Source organism: Nycticebus coucang, chromosome 3 (assembly GCF_027406575.1).
Source record: "Nycticebus coucang isolate mNycCou1 chromosome 3, mNycCou1.pri, whole genome shotgun sequence".
NCBI classification, from domain to species: domain Eukaryota; kingdom Metazoa; phylum Chordata; class Mammalia; order Primates; family Lorisidae; genus Nycticebus; species Nycticebus coucang.
This window is the reverse complement of record NC_069782.1, coordinates 139,527,752-139,549,350: the sequence shown is the minus strand read 5'-3', so window position 1 is coordinate 139,549,350 and position 21,599 is coordinate 139,527,752. Positions and strand designations below refer to the sequence as shown.

At 38.2% G+C, this 21,599-nt stretch overlaps 1 protein-coding gene across 3 annotated transcripts in view; it reads right to left on the bottom strand.

Annotated features, from left to right (window-relative positions):
- Positions 1-21,599, bottom strand: part of SMC3 (structural maintenance of chromosomes 3) — a 47,419-nt gene that overhangs the window by 22,346 nt on the left and 3,474 nt on the right. Inside the window, exons 3-13 of one of the 3 annotated variants that reach the window (XM_053583614.1) lie at positions 17,173-17,211; positions 13,421-13,488; positions 10,610-10,681; positions 9,763-9,842; positions 9,408-9,486; positions 5,764-5,881; positions 3,962-4,137; positions 3,233-3,313; positions 2,852-3,016; positions 2,406-2,527; positions 1,072-1,285 (exon numbers count right to left, since the gene is read on the bottom strand). In XM_053583614.1, coding sequence (XP_053439589.1) covers positions 1,072-1,285; positions 2,406-2,527; positions 2,852-3,016; positions 3,233-3,313; positions 3,962-4,137; positions 5,764-5,881; positions 9,408-9,486; positions 9,763-9,842; positions 10,610-10,681; positions 13,421-13,488; positions 17,173-17,211 — 1,214 coding nt within the window. Of the gene's footprint in view, positions 1-1,071; positions 1,286-2,405; positions 2,528-2,851; positions 3,017-3,232; positions 3,314-3,961; positions 4,138-5,763; positions 5,882-9,407; positions 9,487-9,762; positions 9,843-10,609; positions 10,682-13,420; positions 13,489-17,163; positions 17,212-21,599 lie in introns of all 3 variants that reach the window. The other 2 variants (XM_053583616.1, XM_053583615.1) reach the window with 2 other exon arrangements.

Genomic DNA, 21,599 nt, shown 5'->3' with positions numbered 1-21,599 from the left:
TGTATGATATGTTATAATTAACGGTAGATTCATAATACATTTTCCCTCTCCCTCAGTAGAGTGCCATGGCATCACACAGCTCACAGCAACCTCCAACTCCTGGACTTAAGCGATTCTCTTGCCTCAGCCTCCCAAGTAGCTGGGACTAAAGGCGCCCGCCACAACGCCCGGCTATTTTTTTGTTGCAGTTCAGCCGGGGCCGGGTCTGAACCCGCCACCCTCGATATACGGGGCCAGCACCTTACCGGCTGAGCCACAGGCGCCGCCCGATTCATAATACATTTATAAGCATACTTAATCTACATGAATACTCATTGACATAGACAAAATATTCTTTCAAAAAAAAAAGAAAGAACTACTATATGTGTATTAAACTGTTCTGGCCTTTTTTTTTTTTGGAGACAGAGTCTATGTTGACGTCAGTATACTGCTGCGGCATCATAGCTCATAGCAACCTCAAACTCTTGGGCTTAAGTGATTCTCTTGCCTCAGTCTCCCAAGTAGCTGGGACTACAGGTGCCCTCCACAACACCTGGCTATTTTTTTGTTGCAGTTGTCATTGTTGTTTAGCTGGCCGAGGCCAGGTTCGAACCCACCACCCTTGGTGTGTGTGGCTGGAGCCATAACCACTATGCTACGTGCACGGAGCTGTGTTGGCCTTTTCTAAATAAGGGTCTGTCTTGTTTAGTTTAAAGAGTACCATGTAAATTTATGAATGAAACTGGAGGCGTTGCCCGTAGCTCAGAGGGCAGGGCATGGCCACACACACCCAGGCTGTCGGGTTTGAATCTGGCCCAGGCCAGCTAAACAACAATGACAACTGGAACAAAACAAAAAAATAGCCAGGTATTGTGGTGGGCGCCTGTAGTTTCAGCTACTTGGGAGACTGAGACAAGAGAATCGCTTACGCCCACGAGTTTGAGGTTGCTGTCAGCTGTGATGCCACAGCACTCTACCGAGGGTGACAAAGTAAGACTATCTCAAAAAAAAAAAAAGAAACTGAAGTAGATAAAACTGTAGAAGTTTATATCTTCTGAAAGATTTCTACAAAGCAGCAATAAAAGTTCTTACATTATATTGTTCCAGATTTTTTTCTTTATTTGCCTCAGTGTCCTCCAAATCCTTATGTATAGCAGCAATCTGTCTTTTCTTATCATTTATAGCCTGATCTAAAGACTTGAGTTCCTTTTTAATCCATTTATCCCTTTCTTCTTTTGATGTAAACTGGCTTCCTCGACCCTGCTTTGCATAAAGATCCGTTCTTTCCTGGGTAGCTTGAGCCAATCTACACAAGATAGAAGAGAATGGGGTTGAAAATGAGAACAGGAAATAACAAAGTTTAACTGCAGTGAATAATGTGAACTATAGATAGAAATATAAAGCCATTTTTAAAAATTATATAAAAAAGGAAATAAGTGTAAAAAGCAACACAGCCCCATGAACTACCCAGTTTTATGTAATAGCAATTTAACTTCAATCACAAAGTCAAAGAACATCTTATAACCTGAGGATTTCAGGCAGACCCTGTGTTTACTCCAGGTCTGGACTGGTTAGTAAATTTAGAAAGTTCTAGTGCCCCACCTCATTATTTTCAAAAATGTTCTAATTACCCTTATCTACATAAGCATTTGCAATTCCTTACATTAAGAGGAGATTAAAGATTAAAAGACAAGAGAGAGAGAAATGAGAGAAAACATTTATAATATATAGAATATTAATGTTCAGATTACATAAAATACTCATATGAAACAGAAAATAAGTCTCAAAAAAAAAAGCAAAGGATAAATAGACAACTCACTAAAAGGAATGTTAAGTGACATAAAAACAGGATAATATAATAAATCATGTGAAATCAGTAAACATTGGCAAGCCCAATCCACAGAACTTAAAATGTCTATTAAACAGCACTGAGTGTGGGTGGCGCCTGTGGCTCAGTGAGTAGGGCGCTGGCCCCATATACCAGAGGTGGCAGGTTCAAACCTAGCCCTGGTCAAAAACTGCAAAAAAAAAAAAAACAGCACTGAGTGAAGAAAGCTGCAGAATGAAACATAGTAAGATGCCCTTTGAGTGAAAAAAAGAACATGACGAATGCTTTAAAAAGCCCAACATTTAGTTATCTAAATGTTATATAGTTATCTAAGGCAAGTTACTTAACCTCCAAGAGCTTCAAGTTTACTAAAGTTGGGATCATGTCAATATCCTAGGGTTTTTCGCAGAGAAATAATTTAGGCAGTATGTGTACAATACATATCCATGGCCCACCGTAGTGAACATTACCTATTTTTTCTCTGAAGTAAGCACATAACTTTTGCCCTTTACTGTGCTAGTGCACTATAGCCCATATCCAGGTTCTTTCTATAAAGGAACTACGCAGAAAGTTAAAGTATTGATGAATATTCCCAGACCTAGCAATTCCTCGTTCTTCTTTTTCTTTTACACTGTTGAATTTAGGTTCTGTTTCTGCCAGTTCTTTCTGCTTTTCTTCTATTTTTTCAAGGAGCTTCTGCCTCTCTTTTAATAAACGTTTCTGTAAATAAAGGAAGACAAATCAAAAAGCAATCTGCTTAAAATTTTTTGGCTGATTTTTAAGTCTACCATAAAATATTGTCTCTTGGGGTTACATATAATTTTTTAAAGTTTTCTCACAAAAAACACTCATGATAAAAATTAGTCTTGCAACTAATTTAATGTAAGGAACAAGAAAATATTATTAAATTCTACTCAAGTGTAAATTTTAATGTAAGCTTTTATAAAAAATTCAAACATGAACCCATCCCAGGAAGGACTCTCTTCTGCAATTCCCACTCTCCCAAATTTAATTAGGTCTTTCATTTTTAGCATTTTAACTTACCCTTTGTTCACTATTGCCTGCCAATTCATCTTGTAAATCCTTGGCTTTAAGCTCCAATTTAGTCCTCTGCTTAATTTGTTCTTGTCTTTCAGCACTAAGCTGTTCTTTTTCTTCTTTCATAGCAGAAATTTTTGTTTTCAATTCTCTAACTTGGCGCTCAATATCCTACCCAAAAAGTATGGAACAAAAATGAGCTAGGCAATTAGATGTACAACAGAACTGTGATACCATTAATTCTGTACCTGTTTTTTCTTTTATTTATTCTTTTAGTACTATTCTGTCTGTCAAATCTCAATCCCTGTGATTCCACCTTATAGTTACCATTCTATAATCCTGGTACAAAAAGCCTTAAAGTTCACCTAAATTTATTTATAATCTTACCTCCATTTTATCTCTAGCATCCTGCTGAGCATCTCTCAATTGTCTGGATTTTTCTCCACTAGTCTCTCGCTTAGCAGAAAGCTGGAAAAAAAAAAAAAAAGCCGCCACCTCAAATCTGTATTTAGATTATTTGCTGTATTTGCTTAGTTTTTCATAACACCTAGTAAATTTTATTTTTGCTAAAATAAACCAAAAGTAACAATTTACTTAAAATATACTTGCAAAAAAAAACTTTAAAAATGGTTTTAAATAGAAAACTGAAACTTACCTAAATAAATGGTACACAAAGTATCAGCCATACTAATTATAAAATAAATTCTAAAAATCAAATTATAAAATATATTCTAAAAACATCCAAGAAAACTTAAGGTTGGCTTTCCCCTTATCTGGTCTGATTATATTTCATATGTAACTATAGCAAGGACCAACAAGGGGCCTTTTCTTAATCATTTATAGCCTGATCTAAACAAGGCATTTTCCTTAGAGTAAATTCAAAGAAAAAATTTGCTGACTAATAAATTTATTGAGTTTTTTTTAAAGTTTCTATTTAAAATAACTGAAAAGTGAAAATACATAGACTAATAACATTACAGAAGCAAACGATGTAACCTAATTGTATTTACCCTCATATTATTCTGAAATTAAAAATAAGAAAAATGTGAATACTGCATGACATTAACATGTTCATAATAGCAAAATTAATGTAAGTGTCAAAGGTAAATAATTTACCTCATCAAGCTTAGCACGAGTCTCATTAAGTTCTTGATTGTAAATGGTATATTCCAGGGCCCGTCTCATTTTATCCCACTTCTGATACTGAGCTAGTTCTTCCTTTTCTTCCTCTAAAGTATGTAATCTCTCTTCAATGTATTTTAACAACTCATTGATTTTTTCCCGTTTACCCTCTTTAAAACAAACAAACAAACAAAAAAAAAACAACCAGGGAGAGAGGTAGAGGAATTGAATACAACTTTTATGTAATAACATCATTTCTCAAATGTATCATAAATTTACTCTTAAGAACTGTAGCCTTATTTCTTTGATATTACATGGTAACCAAATCTAAGATAATAAAATGGCAATTAAGATGCTTTATCAGAAAGCATCAGAAAAAAAATTTATATATAGTGACACTGATCTTGTATTACATGTAAAAGGGCCTCAGTTTAAGCTTCCTTTTAAAAAGACAGTGTGCAATGCCGGAGGTGGCGGGTTCAAACCCAGCCCCGGCCAAAAAAAAAAAAAAAGACAGTGTGCACTCCCCCAAACACTGAAAAAAAACTAACGTCACTGGTGTTATGAATTCTTAATTTTTTTTTTTTTTTTTGTGGTTTTTGGCCGGAGCTGGTTTGAACCCACCACCTCTGGCATATGGGACCGGTGCCCTACTCCTTGAGCCACAGGCACCGCCCATGAATTCTTAATTTTTATTAATAACAACATTATCTGTAGCTGCCACATATTGGATAATTACATATTTCCATATTTCCATGATGGGGCTACTCTGACCCTCTACTCATCATCATAATCTACAGAATTTTACAAATGGAGAAGCTCTGGGCCAGAGAAATCAAGTCTAATGTCATGTTAATTAATTAAGTCAGATTTTTAATCCAAAACTTTCTGACTCTATGCCAGCAGTTCTCAACCTGGGGGCTGCGACCCCTTTGTAACAATGAAAATACATACTGCACATCAGATACTTACGTTATGGTTCGTAACAGTAGCAAAATTATAGTTATGAAGTAGCAACGAAAATAATTTTATGATTGAGGGTCACCACAACATGAGGAACTATATTAAAGGGTCACGGCAGTAGGAGGCATTAGGAAGGTTGAGAACCACTGCTCCAAGCCATGATATGACACAGCCCATGAAAAGCAAAGCAGGGTTTAAGTTTTACATTTACTTATTCCTGAACAATTTAAAATCTAATGCTAACTTATACTCCAGTGTTTTCCTGCAGGAATGCATCCAAATTTGTTGTCCTAACAACTGACAAGGAAGTTAGAGGCAAAAGAAGTTGACTTGCAAAGGTGCTGTATTACTGTATCTAACAGTAGCACTTCTTTATTCAAAGAGAATTACTAGAAATTGCAACCTTAAATTGTCTCAAACTAATTTTCTGTCCAATCATACAATATATTTCTGATAATAGACATAACTCCCTTTATAATTATAACACAATGAAAAAGTAATTTGCAACATAAAGAATCCATAAATAAATGGGCGGCGCCCATAGCTCAGGGAGTAGTGTGCCAGACACATACACCAAGGCTGGTGAGTTTGAACACAGCTGGGGCCAGCTAAATCAATGACAACTGCAACAAAAAAATAGCCAGGCGTTGTGGCGGGCACCTGTAGTCCCAGCTACTTGGCAGGCTGAGGCAAGAGAATCATTTAAGCCCAATAGTTTGAGGTTGCTGTGAGCTGTGATATCACAGCCTCTATCTAAGGCGACAACTTGAGACTTGAGACTCTGTCTAAAAAAAAAAAAAAAAAAAGGACAGACAGAATCACATTTATTTTACCTGTTTCTTTCATTAAGGAGATGCTTTCTTCCTTTCTTTCATCATATACTCTAGTACCAGCTACTTCTCTCAATAGCTTTAGTCTCTGAGAATCTGGTGCCGTTGCCATCTGGTTAATCTAAAAATTTTAGAAAAACAATGCTCTACCCTGAGAGTTTTTAATTCATGTATAGGTTGAGTATATCTATAGGTTAGTACTACCCTAAATGCTTGGGAAGCAGAAGTTTTACACATAGGAGCATCCAACCTCTAGTCTAAGACTTGTCTTGGGTCATGCATTAAGTACACAAACACTAAAGCTGATGAGTAACAAAAAGATCCGTGCATAATTCTCATAGTAACTGTCACCACAGATAAGCATTCATTGCAAGCCATAAGCCACAGTTGGGACACCCTTAGAACTTTCAACGTTTTCTTTTCTATCTTTTTTTTTAAACACATACTATCTTTACTAGTTTGTCGGATCTTTTTAATATTTGCATTTATGGGCAGCGCCTGTGGTTCAATGGGTAAGGCGCCAGACCCACATATGCAGGGTGGCAGGTTCAAACCCAGCCCTGGCCAAACTGCAACAAAAAAAGTCCTGCATTGTGGCGGGCACCTGTGTACTCCCAGCTACTCAGGAGGCTGAGGCAAAGAGAATCGCCTAAGCCCACGAGTTGCAGGTTGCTATGAGCTGTGACACTATAGCACTCTACCGAGAGTGATAAAGTGAGACTCTGTCTCTTAAAAAAAAAAAAAAAAAGAAGGGCGGCGCCTGTGGCTCAGTGAGTAGGGCACCGGCCCCATATGCCGAGGGTGGTGGGTTCAAACCCAGCCCCGGCCAAACTGCAATAACAAAAAAATAGCCGGGCGTTGTGGCGGGTGCCTGTAGTTCCAGCTGCTCGGGAGGCTGAGGCAAGAGAATCACATAAGCCCAAGAGCTGGAGGTTGCTGTGAGCCGTGTGACGCCACGGCACTCTACCGAGGGCAGTAAAGTGAGACTCTGTCTCTACAAAAAAAAAAAAAAAAGAAAAGAAAAAGAAAAAAAATTCCATTTATACTTACTGGCTGAGCAACCTGAACCCAAAAATCTGAAATGATGCTCCAGTGAGCATTTCATTTGATTATAATGTCAGCAATCAAAGTTTTGGATTTTGGAGTACTTTGAATTTTGGATTTTTGGATTAAGGATGCCCAATCTATATTCGTGTGCTAAATTTTAACTAGCCTGTGATTTGGCTAATATAATTTATATAGGACATATACCTATATATCCATATCATGTTTACCTAAATGAAACTTGCAAATAAAATCCAATTCAAATTGATATATTCATAAATCTCCTTTATGGTAACATTAATAAATGAAAGAATAGCCAATACCACTATTTTTTCTTAGTCAATATGGTAATACATAAAAGAGAAGCTCCATTACCAAAGAACAAGTTATTTTTACAAGTGGAACACGTAACTGATGATACATTTTTTTTAAAGCTGTAAGTACAATCGTCCCTCAGTATCCATGGGGGATTGGTTCCAGGACCCCCTGAGGACACCAAAATTCAAGATGCTCAATTTCTTTATATAAAGTGGCACAATATTTACATATAACCTATGCACACTTCCAATATACTTTTAAAATCAGATTCTCATTATTGGATACCCCAATAAAACATATTCATTCATTTGATTTACTCACTTAAAAATTATTTATTGAATGGCTACAACATATATGCCACTCTGCTGGGCACTGGGAAAGGAGCAAATAACAAAGCAGAGAAGGTCCTGCCCTCATGGAGCTTACATTCTAGTGGGAAAGACAGAAAATTAGCATATCAAAACAGCATAATTTAAGTGTCATGAAGAAAAATAAAATAGATTAAGGAAATAAAGCATATAGGGTTAGAGGGAAGGCAATGTTTTTTTTTTCTTTTTTTTTATTGTTAAATCATAGCTGTATACATTAGTGCAATCGCCTGTACCCATTCTAAGATGCACCATAGATGTGGCCCCACCCATTACCCTCCTGGAGGGAAGGCAATCTTTTTTATAAGGTAGTTATGGGTGGCTTATCTAAAATGATGGGCACAAACTGAAATGAAGTAAAAGGGACTGTGTTGGGAGGAAAAAGGGGACTCAGACAACTGCTTTCCAATCAACCTGTTTTAAGAAATTTTCCTCCCACAAATAGTGAAAATAGCCTTTTCAAAAATTTGTTCTTCTAGTACATTTTCCAAAACTGAGTCTCCATATTCTTGTAATCACTTCTTCTGAATGCTAACTTTCCAATACTTATCTCAAAAAGCTTCTAGTACACGTATAAAGTATTGTAACTAACGGATATCTTCAAGAATTTTCCCCTAGTCCAAAAGACACACGACACAAAACTATTAGGACATTACAGAGTAAGTTATGAGAATAAGAAATTATCTTAGTTATAGTTGACAGTATTAGGAGACAGCAAAACAGCTAAAGTTTATAGTTTAGCTACTAAAAAATAACAAAAAATACAATCTCTATAAGGGAAAAAATATGTAACATTATGGTAAATTTCTGGTAATATAAGCTTTTCAATATTTTAATTCTGTGATAAACTGAGTAATATAGAATATTACCTTTAGAAAGCAATTTTTTCAAATGTCACTTTTTTTTTTTTTTTTTTTTTCTGTTTTTTGGCTGGGGCTGGGTTTGAACCCACCACCTCCAGCATATGGGGCCGGTGCCCTACTCCTTTGAGCTACAGGTGCCACCCCCAAATGTCACTTTTATAGAATTTCTACAATTTTTTTTTTTTTTTTGGGTAGAGACAGTCTTACTCTATAACCCTTGGTAGAGTGCCATGGCATCACACAGCTCACAACGACTTCCAATTCCTGGGCTTAGGCGATTCCCTTGCCTCAGCCTCCCACGTAGCTGGGACTACAGGTGCCCGCCACAACGCCTGGCTATTTTTTTGTTGCAGTTAGGCCAGGGCCAGATTTGAACCCACCACCCTCAGTATACGGGCCAGCGCCCTACTCACTGAGCCACAAGCACCACCCAAATTTCTACAATATTTTTATGTGTGACCACTACAACTTCTATACGCCAATAATGTCTTCCACTATGGAAGTAATACAGAAAACAAGATCTACTTAATCTACTAAAACACTTCTGTCCCAGTATGCAATGGATCTATTCGGTACTTTATAACCATGTAAAAGTTAATAAACTTCAATATAACATAAATCAATAAAGACAAAAGACAGGGCGGCACCCGTAGCTCAGCTGGCAAGGATGCCGGCCACATACACATAGGGTGATAGGTTCGAACCCAGCCCAGGTCTGCTAAAGAACAATGACAACTGCAACCAAAAAAAAAAAATAGCTGGGCATTGTGGCAGGCGCCTATAGTCCTAGCTACTTAGGAGGCTGAGGCAAGAGAACTGCTTAAGCCCAAGAGTTGGAGGTTGCTGTGAACTGTGATGCCACGGCACTCTCCCCAGGACAGTAGCTTGAGACTCTGTCTCAAAAAAAAAAAAAAAAAGACAGTAAGGTCCACTTTTGCTTCAGCTTAACCACCAGAATCAGTAAATCAAATTAATTCATCATTCAAATGAAGAATTCCTTAGAAAACAAATTCTGTAAAACAAAAAATAAAATGGACATACAATTGTTTTTTACCTTTCCTTGTTTAACAATATAATAAGGATTGCTTCGAGAAAAACCAGCGCTTTCAAGGAGGTTCATTACGTCATTTTTCCTGTTGATAAACATTAAAATTAATTTTTTAGATAAATACTTTTAAAACACCCAACAATAAGCAAAGAATGAGTAGCTCCTGGGTTAAGAAGCATTAGGGAGAAAAGACCAGCAATAAAACCTTTGTTTTATCAGTCTCAGAGGATCTTATGATTTTTATGTTTATGCTCTAAGTATTGATTTATAGAATATGAGGCAAGTATATCTCATATATGAGGCAAATAAAAGATTTTTATTTGTTTGTAAACAAACTGTAAATTTAAAGAAAAATGCTTACGTGACCATCTTCTTGTCTAAGAAATACTGATCCTTTTTGGCACCAATAACTCTTCGAAGTGAAACTTCCTCTTTATCGATCTAAGAAAAAATGTAAAGCCCAAGGGTAATTTAATAGTAGAGCAGAACTTTTTTTTTTTTTTGTAGAGACAGAGTCTCACTTTATGGCCCTCGGTAGAATGCCATGGCATCACACAGCTCACAGCAACCTCCAACTCCTGGGCCTAAGTGACTCTCCTGCCTCAGCCTCCCAAGCAGCTGGGACCACAGGCGCCCGCCACAACGCCCGGCTATTTTTTGGTTGCAGTTTGGCTGGGGCCGGGCCTGAACCCACCACCCTTGGTATATGGGGCTGGCGCCCTACTGACTGAGCCACAGGTGCCGCCCAGAGCAGAACATTTTTATAGTCATTTTTACAGTCCTTGACTGTAATTATTTATTTCAAATTTCAATTATCTTACTAAAGATAATGCCATAAATACTCAATATTCCTAACAAAGATTTTTTCAAAATAGACTATACATTCTCATTCATTGTTCACCAGAATATTTATACTTATATTCTTATATTCTGGTTAACAATGACATGACAAAATCAGTATGTAAAGTATATAATTATTTTAGCATGTGCTAAAAATTATAAAAGCTTAACCAGGGCGGCGCCTGTGGCTCAGCGGGTAGGGCGCCGGTCCCATATGCCGGAGGTGGCGGGTTCAAACCCAGCCCCGGCCAAATTAAAAAAAAAAAAAAAAGCTTAACCAGAGCTATAAATGTTTCAAAGTTTGAAAATAATTAGCTACATCAGTAAAATTCTCAAAATCATTACCAAAAAAAAAAAAAGATACTTACTGGTAACCGGTTGTCTGAATTATCAAAAATAATCTCCACAAATGCAGAAATAACACGAGGACCAGTACCCTCCTAGAAATAAGAAAAATGAGAAATCTGTCATTTAAGTGGTACATTCACATTCTTCAAACATTTTTTAAAGTCTAGTGCACAGTAAGAAGCCTGATTCAACAGAGAACATTTTCTTTAAGACTAGTATATATCCCCCCTTGCCGAAACAGCAGAGATATTAAATTAGGATAACAAAACTTCTCAACTAAACAGCTTTCGATTCTGAATAAAAAATAATAACTATGAAAAGGACGTCAAAATTACATAGACTTACATCTTATTCTGTAGACCACTTTTTTATACCACAACACAGGGGCCACCTAATTATACCTATTTCCTAATGTCTAAAACTCCATGCAGTTTTTCTCTTACAGTATGCTTTCATCCTTAATGAAAGAAACTTCAAGAAATTGTGTGGTAATTACTGGAAATCTGTTTCAATATTTAATTTGAAATAGTCTATGTAGTTTTAAATGTTATAGAAATACACACATTTAATGTGTCACAATTAGACCAATCTATGACACAGCAACTATATACCAAGTCTAGATCATTTCCAGATTCTAAAAACTGTTAGTATGTCATGGTTCAAGACAATGAAAAACTATACTAAAAAAAAAACAATACTAAAGAGGTTATTAATTCGTTTAATGCTTATCTGAGAAGCCTAAAAAGAATTCTTTTGCAGGGAATCAGTCCTGATTACTGAGCTACAAATTACAAACTGAAGAAGGGATAAGAAAAGATAATGGTTGGGCGGCGCCTGTGGCTCAGTGAGCAGGGCACCGGCCCCATATACCGAGGGTGGCGGGTTCAAACCCAGCCCCGGCCGAACTGCAATAAAAAAAAAAAAATAGCCGGGCGTTGTGGCGGGCACCTGTAGTCCCAGCTACTTGGGAGGCTGAGGCAGGAGAATCGCCTAAGCCCAGGAGTTGCAGGTTGCTGTGAGCTGTGTGACGCCACGGCACTCTACCGAGGGCAATAAAGTGAAACTCTTGTCTCTACAAAAAAAAAAAAAAAAAAAAAAAAGAAAGAAAAGATAATGGTTAAACAAAAAGAACTTCCTAAGCGTAAGAGACACCATTAAGATATGTCAAGGAATCTCGCTTTAGTCTTAAAATTAATTATAAGCAATATTCATATTAGGAAAAAGATAATTACATAATTTTATTTTAGCCTTTGATAATTTTTTTTCAGAGACAGGTTCTCACTATGTTTCCCAGACTAAAGTGCAGTAGCTATTTACAGGTGCAATCATAGTGCACAGTGGCCTCAAGCAATCCTGCCTCCGTCTCCCCAATAGCTGGGACTATAGGCCTACACCACCACACCTGGCTACTTTTTATAGTTTTTTATCCTCCAATTACTTTAGCTCATTATTCATGATTAATAAAAATTCTAACAACTTACATTACTGTACATTTACAAATGGTCCCTGAGAATGGTTCAACTTAAAGATGGCATGAAACACGGGCGGCGCCTGTGGCTCAGTCGGTAAGGCGCCGGCCCCATATACTGAGGGTGGCGGGTTCAAACCCGGCCGCGGCCAAACTGCAACCAAAAAAATAGCCGGGCGTTGTGGTGGGCGCCTGTAGTCCCAGCTACTTGGGAGGCTGAGGCAAGAGAATCGCCTAAGCCCAGGAGTTGGAGGTTGCTGTGAGCTGTGTGAGGCCACGGCACTCTACCGAGGGCCATAAAGTGAGACTCTGTCTCTACAAAAAAAAAAATGGCATGAAACAATTTACATTCAGCGGAAACTATACTTTGAGTACCCACACAACCATTCCGCTTTTCACTTTCAGGATAGTATTCAATAAGTGAGATACTCAACATTTTATCATAAAATAGGCTCTGTGTTAGATGTTTTTTCCAACTGTATGCTAAGTAAGAGTCTGAGGATGTTTAAGGTAAGCTAGGCTATGATGTACAGTAGGTTATGTATATTAAATCCATATGCAACTTTATGACATTTTCAACTTACGATGGGTTTATTGGGATGCAGCCTTACTGTAAGTCAAGGAGCATCCATGCTGTTTTTCATACTGGAAAATGATGTTACTATTCAAGTACAAATATGGCTAAAAATAACAACAGACAACCTTTTTGTTGCTTAGTTTGTAATGGCTGTTTCTCTATGCTACCAATAACCTTCTGCTTCAATATCTGAAAGTTCCTAATTTCCAATCTCTCTCTTTTTTTTTTTTTTGACCCAAGAGTCTCACGATGTTGCCCTCGTTAGAGTGCCGTGGCATCACACCTCACAACAACCTCAAACTCTTGGGCTTAAGTGATTCTCTTGCCTTAGCCTCCCAAGCAGCTGGGACTACAGGTACCTGCCACAATGCCCAGCTATTTTTTTGTTGCAGTTGTCATTGTTGTTTTAGCAGGCCCAGGCCAGGTTTGAACCCACCTAGTGAGTACAGGTGCCAAGCCCTAATTTCCAATCTCAATCTCTTGTTTGTCCTCAGCAAACGTACTTCCTAAACCCTACCAGAATGCATCCTTAAAGAAATTTATATAAAGATTATACCCACCTAAAGACAAATCCTACAATTTGCTAACCATTATGTAAAAATTAGGCCTTTATCTGTCATTAATATATTGGGCTAAATTTCACAGCAGAACAATACACTTAAGAGATAAACTGTGTTATATTTACAAAGAATCTGAAACTTGAAACAAACTTTTTTTTAACCAGGACTGACAATGTATTTTTTTTAAATATATAATATCAAAATGTCTTAAAGCAGTCTCACTCACATGCAACAAAGCCAATCGCTGTTCTGGACGAAGATGGCTAAACTCATCACTGAGAACAAACTGAATTGCTAGAAATACGAAAACAAACAATTAGTACAGTTTAAAACAAAGATTTATGACTTATCCATAACTTCCCATACCTTAACAGAATACAATGTGTTAGGTAATGAACAATGCAGATAAAGTGAGTTACCTGTTCATGCAGATGAAGGAAGGCAGAAAATTTGCCTGTATATAAACTAATCAAATAGGAAATGACGACGTAAGGAAAACAGCAAGACTCTTTCACTGAAACATTTAAGGTGAGCCAGGCGCAGTGGCTCACACCTATAATCCTAGCACCCTGGGAGGCTGAGGCGGGTGGATTGCTTGAGTTCATGACTTCGAAACCAGCCTGAGCAAAAGTGAGACCCTGTCTCCACTAAAATTAGAAAAACTGAGGCAAGGGCGGCGCCTGTGGCTCAGTCGGTAGGGCGCCGGCCCCATATACCGAGGGTGGCGGGTTCAAACCCGGCCCCGGCCAAACTGCAACCAAAAAATAGCCAGGCGTTGTGGCAGGCACCTGTAGTCTCAGCTACTTGGGAGGCTGAGGCAAGAGAATCGCTTAAGCCCAGGAGTTGGAGGTTGCTGTGAGCTGTGTGAGGCCACAGCACTCTACCGAGGGCCATAAAGTGAAACTGTCTCTACAAAAAAACAAAAAGAAAAACTGAGGCAAGAGGATCACTTGAAACCAAGAGTTTGAGGTTGCTGTGAGCTATTATGCCACAGCACCCTAACCAGGGCAACAGCTTGAGACTCTGTCTCAAAAAATAAAAAAAAATTAAGATAAAAAAATAAAGAGATAACATTGTATCACAAAAAAATAGACAAAATGAAGGTCTACTTCTTGACCAAAATAAAGACTGGTTAGATTAATGGTATATTTGCTTTTTCTTCTCCCACTAGACATAAATGATATTAATCAAAATCTTTTTTAACAAAATAGATGTATCCTAACAATATACTTAATTGAATACTTTGTCAAAAGAAACAAAAGGAAATACAGGAAAATGTTTCAGACTCCCAACTTCTACTACAATGCTTATGAACTGTCCTTACATTTCTCTATAAACAGCCATTCCTACTTCCTTAGAGGGCCTGACTGGATCACCCTGCCCAAGAAATAGACTTCTTTTTTTTTTTTTGAGACAGAGCCTCAAGCTGTCGCCATGGGTACAGTGCCGTGGCATTACAGCTCACAGCAACCTCCAACGCCTGGGCTCAAGCGATTCTCTTGCCTCAGCCTCCCAAGTAGCTGGGACTACATACGCCCACCACAACGCCCGGCTATTTTTTGGTTGCAGCCATCATTGTTGTCTGGCGGGCCTGGGCTGGATTCGAACTCTCCAGCTCAGGTGTATGTGGCTGGTGTCTCAGCCGCTTGAGCCACAGGCACCGAGCCAAGAAATAGACTTCTTTACTCAGCTGTTTTGGTCGCAATACACCCAAACACTAATGTGAACTGGCTGCCTCCCATAATCATGAGGACCAGACGGATGAAGTTCAAATTGCTCTGATCCCCCTGCAGACTCTAAAATACATATTTCCACTCCAACCTACTCTCTTGCTATTTATTGCCAAATTACAACCACTTAGGCAAAACAGGATATAGAGTATCCTTCAGATTTATAGGCATGCGAGAGAACCTTTGCTCATAATAAACCTGTCTCCTAAATTCCCCTTTCCTCCCAACTAAGGAGTTCAAATGTTTCAACAAGTATTCCTTGTATGTGAGTCATTATGAAAGTTTTAAGATATACAAAAATCAAGAAACATAAAATCCATGCAGATATAAACAAACGAGGCCCTCCCACCAACACTGAGAAGTCAAGAAAGTTGAAACTTGCACAAGTGAAATCAGAAAGGATGCTGCTGGGTTTCTTGTAAGTGAAATAATGGACCATAATACAGTCTGTCTCCAAACTTACATAGTGACCTCTATATCGTCTAATTCTATTAAAAGGCTTTTCTTCCCAAATGATTTAAGAGGCATTATTATACTTAAATGCATTTTATCTTTTTTTTTTTTTTTTTTGTAGAGACAAGAGTGTCACTGTACCACCCTTGGTAGAGTGCCGTGACGTCACACGGCTCACAGCAACCTCTAACTCTTGGGCTTATACGATTCTCTTGCCTCAGCCTCCCGAGCAGCTGGGACTACAGGCGCCCGCCACAACGCCCGGCTATTTTTTTTTTTTTTTGTTGCAGTTTGGCCGGGGCTGGGTTTGAACCCGCCACCCTCGGCATATGGGGCCGGTGCCCTACTCACTGAGCCACAGGCGCTGCCCTAAATGCATTTTATCTTTGAAATGATTTTCAAAGCTCTATTTCCTGACTTTAAACTGACAATAGCGTTTGTTGAGCCTCAAGTTTTTTATACCCCTCCATCCTATATAACAGCTTGGAAAACATTTTTTAGAAGTTAAAACAGAAAGATGAACCATCTTCCAAAATAATACTGTTCTACTGCATACATATACATCTTTTAACATATGCATCTATAACATGTGTATATTGCATTCAAGTTTAAAAAGCACTTTCATATGAATTACCTGATTTGATTTTTACAACCCATCAAAGGTAGGGCAAACATCTCCGTTTTTTAAATAAAAACAATAATTTGAGAGGTTAAGTGTTTGGCCCACTCTCACAGAGCTTAATTAGTCCTAGGACTCAGATCTTTATACCCTATATACCAGTGATTTTCCACCAGTGCACTGGGTGTGCTTTGAGAGGATCTTAGGCGTGCCAAGAAAATATTTAAAGATCATTAAATTAAGCTACTCGGGAGGCTGAGGCAAGAAAATCGCTTAAGCCCAGGAGTTGGAGGTTGCTGTGAGCTGTGTGAAGCCACGGTACTCTACCGAGGGCCATAAAGTGAGACTCTGTCTCTACAAAAAAAAAAAAAAAAAAAAAAAGATCATTAAATTATTTTTGAAAAAGTTCAAAGCACAGAAAGTATATATTTTTTAACCTTTTTTTTTTTTTTTTTTTTTTAGTGACAGAGTCTCACTTTATCACCCTCAGTAGAGTGCCATAACATCACAGCTGACAGCAACCTTCAACTCCTGGATTTAGGTAATTTTCCTGCCCCAGCCTCCTGAGTAGCTGGGACTACAGGCGCCTGCCACAACACCTGGCTATTTTTTTTTGTTGCAGTTTGGCCGGGGCTGGGTTTGAACCCACCACCATCGGTATATGGGGCTGGCGCCCTGCTCGCTGAGCCATAGGTACGGCCCTTAACTTTTAACAAAGTTTTATTATGCCGCCCTCATTAGAGTACTGTAGCATCACAGCTCACAGAAACCTCAAACTCTCGGGCTTAAGTGTTTCTCTTGCCTCAGTCTCCAGAGTAGCCAGGACTACAGGTGCATGCCACAACGCTCAGCTCTTTTTGTTGTTGTTGCAGTTGTCATCTTTATTTTAACAGGCCCGGGCCAGGTTCAAACCCGCCTGCCTTGGTGTACATGGCCAGCACCCTAACCACTGAACTATGGGCACTAAGCCTGATCAACATAAATTTAAGTGTGCCATGGAAGTTCAACTATAGGTTCAAGTGTGCCATAAAAGGTTGAAAAACACTGCTCTATACTAAAATACGACGCTGTATAAAGTATTAAGTTTCATGCAGACACAACCTCAGAAAACCAGTGATTTTAATCAATTATCTTAGGATACTTCTATCTTAATAGAATTCAAAAAACAATACCTACCATAAAAAAAGTTACTTTTTCCAGATCCATTTCTGCCCACTACAAAATTTCAAAAAGTACAAGTTATTTTACATAAAAATCAATAGAAATAAATACTTATACATCATAATATTTAAAATTAAATGCCACAGAATATTGAACCAATAACAAAAAAGCTTTAATCACTATGTGATTATAATAGGCTTTAGATAGTTTTTTCTTTAAAGGTATTTCATTATTAATTTTTTTGCACTTTCCCAATATTTTAAAATAGGAATAAAAAAAAAACCTGGCTTTCGTAATTTCTTATCATTACAATGTATAATTCCACTTTAATTACACACGCTATTTTATTAATTTCAAGATTTATATACACTATTTTTTATTAATTTCAAGATTCATATACTGCTAATATTCTAAAATATTTAATCATCTTAAATTCTCAAACCATCATCATGTTAAACTGTTTATGATCAACACTATCTAACATATATAGTCTCACAAAACCACAAAAGTATGGATAATTATAAGGTACTTTTTTTTTTTTTTTATTGTTGGGGATTCATTGAGGGTACAATAAGCCAGGTTACACTAATTCCAATTGTTAGGTAAAGTCCCTCTTGCAATCATGTCTTGCCCCCATAAAGTGTGACACACACCAAGGCCCCACTATAAGGTACTTTTTTACTATCTAAATTTAGATATAAGAAATTCTATATATAAATAGATATGAAATGCTTTTATTTGTTGAGTGAAATTTTCAGTGTTAAGAGTGATAAATAATTGGGCGGCGCCTGTGGCTCAGTTGGTAAGGCGCCGGCCCCATATACCGAAGGTGGCGGGTTCAAACCCGGCCCCGGCCAAACTGCAACCAAAAAATAGCCAGGCGTTGTGGCGGGCGCCTGTAGTCCCAGCTACTCGGGAGGCTGAGGCAAGAGAATCGCTTAAGCCCAGGAGTTGGAGGTTGCTGTGAGCTGTGTGAGGCCACGGCACTCTATCGAGGGCCATAAAGTGAGACTCTGTCTCTACCAAAAAAAAAAAGAGTGATAAATAATTATATCAATCTCTCAATCTTGAACCAAAACATCTTGGGCAAACAAATCAGTTCCAAGGCCATCTTTTTTTTTTTTTTTTTTTTTTTTTTTAGAGACAGAGTCTCGCTTTGTTACCTTTAGTACAGTACCATGGTGTCATAGCTCACAGCGAACTCAAATTCAAACTCGTGGGGGCTCAAGTGATTCTCTTGCCTCAGCCTCCAGAGTAGCTGTCACAACACCCAACTAGAGACGAGGTCTTGATTTTGCTCATACTGGTCTTGCTCAGGCAATTGGCCGCCTCACCCTCCCAGAGTGCTAGCGTTACAGGCATGAGCCAAGGGCCATCACTTTTTATGCAAAGTAAATTCCAAAAAAGTCATTTATGCTATGCCAAAAAGTAAAGGAGTACTTTATTTAAAAAACAAAAGGCATAATAAACACAAGAGCCAGCTTCAAAGGGGACTTTATTAGTTAAATCTAAGACAATCTGAGTATCAAAATAATTAGACAAATTAAAATTACTGGTGAGGGGAATAATCTGTAAGTCCATATTGATAAAAAAATAAGGAGGGAGGGTTCTTGCTTACAGGAGAACACCAAGCGCCAAGGAAATGTTAAAGGACTGCTGGAAATGAAAAATCATCATTTAGTAACCGTCAGAATAAAGGCAAGAGTCATCAACAGATGCCAAATCTACAGATAGATTAAGAGTATAGTATTTGATATATATATTCTTGATAAAGAGTATAGTATTTCCATGGTCTCAAAGTAAATGTGAAATTATTTCTAAAAATTTAAAAAGACAGTTTACCATTTAATGAATATAAATAGTTAAAACCATAATCCATTCACAAATAACTGAAATTTAAAAAATTTCCCTATAATTATTCCTACCTGTAGAGTGAAACACTATATATAGCAATTATAAAGTATATTAAATATTTATTAAGAAAAAATATTCAAGATTTACTCTTGGGTGTCGTCCATAGCTCAGTGGGTACGGTGCCAACCACATACACTGAGGCTGGTGGGTTTGAATCCAGCCCACAATGGCAACAACAACAAAAAAAATAGCCAGGCATTGTGGCTGGCACCTATAGTCCCAGCTACCTGGAAAGCTGAGGCAAGAGAATCGCTCAAGCCCAAGAGTTTGAGGTTGCTGTGAGCTGTGACACTACAGCACTCTACCCAGGGCGACAGCTTGAGACTCTGTCTCAAAAAAAATAAAATAAAATTTACTTTTTTTTTTTTTTTTTTGTAGAGACAGAGTGTCACTTTATGCCCTTCGGGTAGAGTGCCATGGCATCACACAGCTCACAGCAACTTCCAACTCCTGGGCTTAAGCGATTCTCTTGCCTCAGCCTCCCGAGTAGCTGGGACGACAGGAGCCCGCCACCATGCCCAGCTATTTTTTGGTTGCAGTTCAGCCGGGGCCGGGTTTGAACCTGCCACCCTCGGTATGTGGGGCCGGCGCCTTACCGACTGAGCCACAGGCGCCGCCCAATAAAATTTACTCTTAAGGAGAAAAAATAGCCTATCAACATTATATGATAACCCATTTTAATTTAAAAGGGCTTATTTATATACAAAGGCTAGATGGGTATTTAGGTAGACCTAGTTTATATGTGCCCCAGATTCACCTACCCCAACCCAGGCCTCAGCTGCCAATCAGTGGACAGTTTCAGTCTCCTAATGTCTGTAGTTGTTTCTGCCTACCTTTCGGAGTACATTCAGGTCAGATCTGTGAAGATCCAAGGGAGGCTATCAACTGGCTAACTGCTTCAGGGAGGTGGAGGTGTTAGTCCCTAGAGCTTCCAACAAAGACAGATGGGCACCAGCAGACAAATCTTCTCCATTCCTCTCCAATCTGACTTTTCTAAGGCATGGTGGGCCCACAAAATCTGCCTGAAAGTTTTCTGACTACAAACCAGTCATGTCTTCAAAGCTGTAACCAGCTTTTCCCCTTACTCTTTCCCCCAGACTGTACCTCCCATGAAAGCCTTAGCAGCTAAGACTGCCTGCTATTTTCTAGGAAACCAGGGCTAATACAAGTACAGAGGGTGCCCCCCCAAAATATACACATTTTAAGGAAGGAAAAAACTGTATTAAAATTGTAATACGCAATATATACCAATAATGTTTGGTATCGTATATTGTTATCTTGTACCTCCTCTACTGGTAGAAGTCAAACATTACTTGAGTAATACAATTTTAATAGATAGAATGATTGATTGAATAAGCAGGATCTTGCTATGCTGCCTAGGCTAGTCTCAAACTCCAAGCCTCAAACAACCCTTCTACTCCTAAAGTATCAGGATTACAGGCATGAGACACCTTGCCCTCCTGAGGTACCTGTTTTTTTTTTTTTTTTTTTTTTTTTTGTAGAGACAGAGTCTCACTTTATGGCCCTCGGTAGAGTGCTGTGGCCTCACACAGCTCACAGCAACCTCCAACTCCTGGGCCCAAGCGATTCTCTTGCCTCAGCCTCCCGAGTAGCTGGGACCACAGGCGCCCGCCACAACGCCCGGCTATTTTTTGGTTGCAGTTTGGCCGGGGCCAGGTTTGAACCCACCACCCTCGGTATATGGGGCCAGCGCCTTACCGACTGAGCCACAGGCCCTGCCCGAGGTACCTGTTTTTAAAACATGCTTAACCAATGAAGTCATGTTAGATTTACTTGTTTAGTTACAGCAAAAGAAAGAACACTTACACAATTTTCCTTTGTAAGTGATTGTTAACAATGCTAATGATGTAACCAAAACAGTGAAATGGCCAAAACAAAAATATCTGACAGACCTTATAGACATAATGTAATCACTCTAGATAATAATGGTCACCATTTTACAGATCATTTATAAAATTATACAATTGAAATATTAATGTATTTATCCATTTTAACTTGTAAGTTGGTGAAATAATATACAACACCCGCTTAGGAATAGTAGCTGCCATCTATTTGGATTCTGAAAATCTAACTGGTTTCAAGGTGTAGAAACATAATCATCTTGTGTTATCAAGACGTTCTCAACAAAGCCAAGAGATGGATTTGTCAACTTTTTTTCTAGAATAGGTACATTTGGTATCATTCATTAAATTCTTGTGTTTTCTAGCAATGTCCCTTGGCCCAACTGAAGCTTCTACACCTTTTTACAAATTTATTTATTTAAACTGGTTGTCATTATATTGAGGGGAAAATTCTTTAAACTAGAAATTGTTAATCCCTCCTGAAAACATTTCCATACAGTTACCATGAACTAGTATTATAATTAAAGACAGTCTTTGGGTAAAAAAATAATAATATAAATCTAGTAAGTGTTCATTTTTTTACATTTCCAAAGATTTTGATGAAAATCAGAAAACACCTGTAATTAAAACACAATCAAAACCCCAGTACAATCAAGCTACCCTTAT